The following is a 3,357-nucleotide window of genomic DNA, read 5'->3' as shown; positions in this document are numbered from 1 at the left end:
AGTCAAGAGGGGCAGGTTTTTGTTTGTTTGTTTGTTTGTTTGTTTCTTCCAGGGCGGTACCTCTCTGGAGGTGACATCTCAGTCTCTGATGACATCACTAAAACTGAGTCAGGGTGAGGTGAAGACATTGAACTGGAAATATTTATTTCCTTAAAAATGTAGCTTATTTTTCCCCCTTCTGTAACTTTGATAAGGATTACTTGAGGGGGCAGGTGAGGGCAAGATGACAGGAGCATTTTGATATTTGTTTGGAATCCTTGGAGCTGCTGCAAAGGCGCTTTCAGTTCTACCTCGTGAGACCTCACATCCCTTTTTCCACTCTTTCAAGCTTCGGCCCTCACAGTTTTTCTTCCAGCCTTGCCTGAGGAGAGAGGGGAGAAGGAAGAGCAGAAAGCAGCAGTCAGGGCAAGCCGAATATGCACAGGGTCAAAAACCAGATAATTCACCAAAAACAGCCTGCTGTGCTCTGAGCTTCCTGGGATTTGTTTTTGCAACTCAAGGACTATATCCTTTTGCTTGAAGATTGTCCCTACTCAATTTTCTCTTAATCCTAATTAGCTTGGTAGTGAGGAAGCAGCTCTTGTAAGGTGAGGCCATTTGGTTAACTGCCCTAGTCTCCGAAAGCCTTGGTTGTACAAACTTCTGAGCAACATCATTAGAAACACAACTGAGATGAGCTGAGTACCTCAGACAATGTCCCTGCACAAGCTGAGTGAGAATCTCTGCTAAGCTCCTTAACAGACATGGCCATTTCACATTTGCTCCCATTCCCTAGAAAATGTTGTTGAAGTCCTCTAAAGTCTCACCCCTCAGATTTACAGCAAACTCCAGCAGCTTTGTCTCTATCATCTATTGACTTCATTGGCCCTTTCCAATTTACATCGATTAAGTACCACTTTCTCCACCTTATCATGAAAAGCAATTTCAAATCATCATGATTTAATAGCATCTCTTCTCCCTGTTGAAGTTTCTCCTATTACGTTTGTGGCTTATGTACAGACTGATGGAGAAGAGACAAGAAAGGGACACATAATCCTCAGGCCCTCTAAAGGAACTACTAGAAATAATGAGAACATTCATGTCTTGTGGAAGATGCAACCAACATTATCAAATAGCTTGAGTAGAAGTAGTTGAAAGAGAACCTGCATTTTTTTTAAACCATCGCTGAAAATACAGTAAGGTATTACTCAAAAACAAAATCTTGAGACCCTCTATAGAGGTGAGTTTACTAGCATGCCTTATCACAGTGATGAAGAGTTACGTCATGCCCTTTGGCCATGTTGGTCCAAGCTTCCCAAGAAAACACTTACCAATAGTCCATGCCTTCTGTTTCTTCCACAATTTTTTTGGCACAGATAATTGAATCTGTGAGGTCATTACTGGCCAAGGCTGTAAAGAAGGGGGGACATAGGATGAGCTGAGGCTTTGCCATTGGAGGAAGACTCCAGAGCAGGCTTCCTGCTCTTTTCTCATTGTTTTGGAGCACAGAGCCAACTGCTTATTTTCATTGAGCTTATTATTCATAAACTAAAGAAGTTTCAAGTTTCAAGACCATCCGTGTTTCAGACTTCAGTGAAGCTTCAGAGAAACTGCTAGGTCCTGAGGGGTTTTTGGAAATGTATTAGGAGAAGAAAAGACCATGTGGGAATGTTTTTATTGTTGGCTGCATATTCTAAAGTGATACATAAGTACCAAAGGATAGAACAGTCATCTTCTCTACTCCGGGTAATTTGACAGACAAAATCTCTTTATAGATGTACCTTAAAACTTTACATATTGCAATAAAAATGTATTTGTAATTTTTAATTTAAATGCTATTATTTTATCCACTTTTGCATGATCATTTATATACAGTATCCTATTCATGTACATTTTGTTTTATGTGATCATTTCCATACATTATGTTTATATAATTAATTACTCTTGATCCACTACTTTTTAAATGCCTGTACGTTATGTTTTATGTACTATTACATTTATATTGTGTATGCTTATCTACACTGAGTTTTATACATTTATAGACATTTTATTTTATATAATGAATATTGTTGATCTATGCCTACTATCCCCCATTTTTTCAATTCCCCATTGAATCTTCCCTATTTCTTCACCTCACATCTGCCCACTAACTTCTGCTATCTCAGTGTTTAGTATTTTGTGAAATTATTGTTCCTTAGTGCTGCATAGTATTCCATTGCATGAAGGTACCACCATTTCTCAGTCCATCAGTTTGCTGATGGGTCTTTGGACTATTTCCACTTCTTTGCTATTGTGAATAACAGTGCCATGAACATAGGTGTTCATATCTGTGTCTCAGTTCTGATTTCCCTGGGGTATATTCCTAGCAGTGGAATAGCTGGGTTGTCTGGAGTTTCTATGTTAAAAATTATTTTATGCAAGGTTGTTTTCTTTTTCTTTTTTTTTTTACAATCTGGGGACAATATTTATTAATTAAAACTATGTCTTATACTTTACAAAGAGGCTAGTTAACAACAAAAGTATAATTGACCTTAAAATCCTCAGCAATGCTGAGGCTTCGCATCTTCTTCAGAATTCTGAAGTGTTTTCCAGGCAGGGAGGCAGTGGGTTTGGCACACAAGTTCACAGGTTCAGTACCTGAAAACTGTAAAACCTGAGACCAAAATGTTCCACCAACAGAAGATTCTGATGTCCTTGGGAAAGTCTCTTTCCCAGCCCCCACTGCCCTTGCACTCCTTCCACCCTAAATTCCATCTCTCCCAGGCAAGTCCTCATTTATCTTCGGGAGAATCTGTTCTTGAAAGCTTTAATCGTCTTGGCCATCATTGGAGCGATTTTTTTTTACAGCCGGTTTCTTTGCATCATAGGAAACTGAGCTGCTGACCACAGGTGCCAAGTGGGCACTGCTGGTACTTGGGCCGTTGGAGGGATGAGAGCTGTTGCTGCTGCCACTGCTGAAGGAAGTATGGCTGCTTCCTGTGAGGTCCAGGGCGGGCTTGATCTTGATTCTGTCAGGGACAGCTGCTCCTCCTGTTCCAAACTTCTCCTGCCTCCTTCGGACATCACGAGGTGGCTTGGCCACAGAGTTGACAAAGGCCATCTTTGCTTGTCGACCTTTGGGCTTGTTGGCATGTGCAGACTGGATTTTCTGCGTCACCAACCGTAACCGCTGCTCTCGGGCATCGTGAAGCCTCAGGTACATCTCTCGCCATGACTCATACTCTTCTGGCCTTTCTTCCTTAAAGTCTCGATGACAGTGAATTTTCCATAACTGATCTGTGTCCTCAATTAATACATGATTGCACTCCTCAATGCGATACAGCTGACTAGGCGTACACCTCTCTAAGACAGGCTCGAGAAGATGATATGGGACTCCTC

The 3,357-nt window shown here is 41.1% G+C and overlaps 2 protein-coding genes across 2 annotated transcripts in view; both read right to left on the bottom strand.

Moving 5' to 3' along the window:
- Positions 1-3,357, bottom strand: part of LYZL1 (lysozyme-like 1) — a 13,428-nt gene that overhangs the window by 759 nt on the left and 9,312 nt on the right. The window contains exons 3-4 of the mRNA XM_006887113.1: positions 1,311-1,389; positions 291-361 (exon numbers count right to left, since the gene is read on the bottom strand). Coding sequence (XP_006887175.1) covers positions 291-361; positions 1,311-1,389 — 150 coding nt within the window. The remainder of the gene's footprint in view (positions 1-290; positions 362-1,310; positions 1,390-3,357) is intronic.
- The window catches only part of LOC102852761 (transcription elongation factor B polypeptide 3-like), a 2,405-nt gene continuing 1,802 nt past the window's right edge, over positions 2,755-3,357 (bottom strand). Inside the window, exons 2-3 of the mRNA XM_006887097.1 lie at positions 2,893-3,354; positions 2,755-2,816 (exon numbers count right to left, since the gene is read on the bottom strand). Of these exons, the coding sequence (XP_006887159.1) occupies positions 2,755-2,816; positions 2,893-3,354 (524 nt within the window). The remainder of the gene's footprint in view (positions 2,817-2,892; positions 3,355-3,357) is intronic.

This window comes from Elephantulus edwardii, unplaced genomic scaffold (assembly GCF_000299155.1).
Source record: "Elephantulus edwardii isolate Elephantulus edwardi_28Jun2011 unplaced genomic scaffold, EleEdw1.0 scaffold00054, whole genome shotgun sequence".
Taxonomy (NCBI): domain Eukaryota; kingdom Metazoa; phylum Chordata; class Mammalia; order Macroscelidea; family Macroscelididae; genus Elephantulus; species Elephantulus edwardii.
This window is presented reverse-complemented; position numbering and strand designations above follow the sequence as displayed.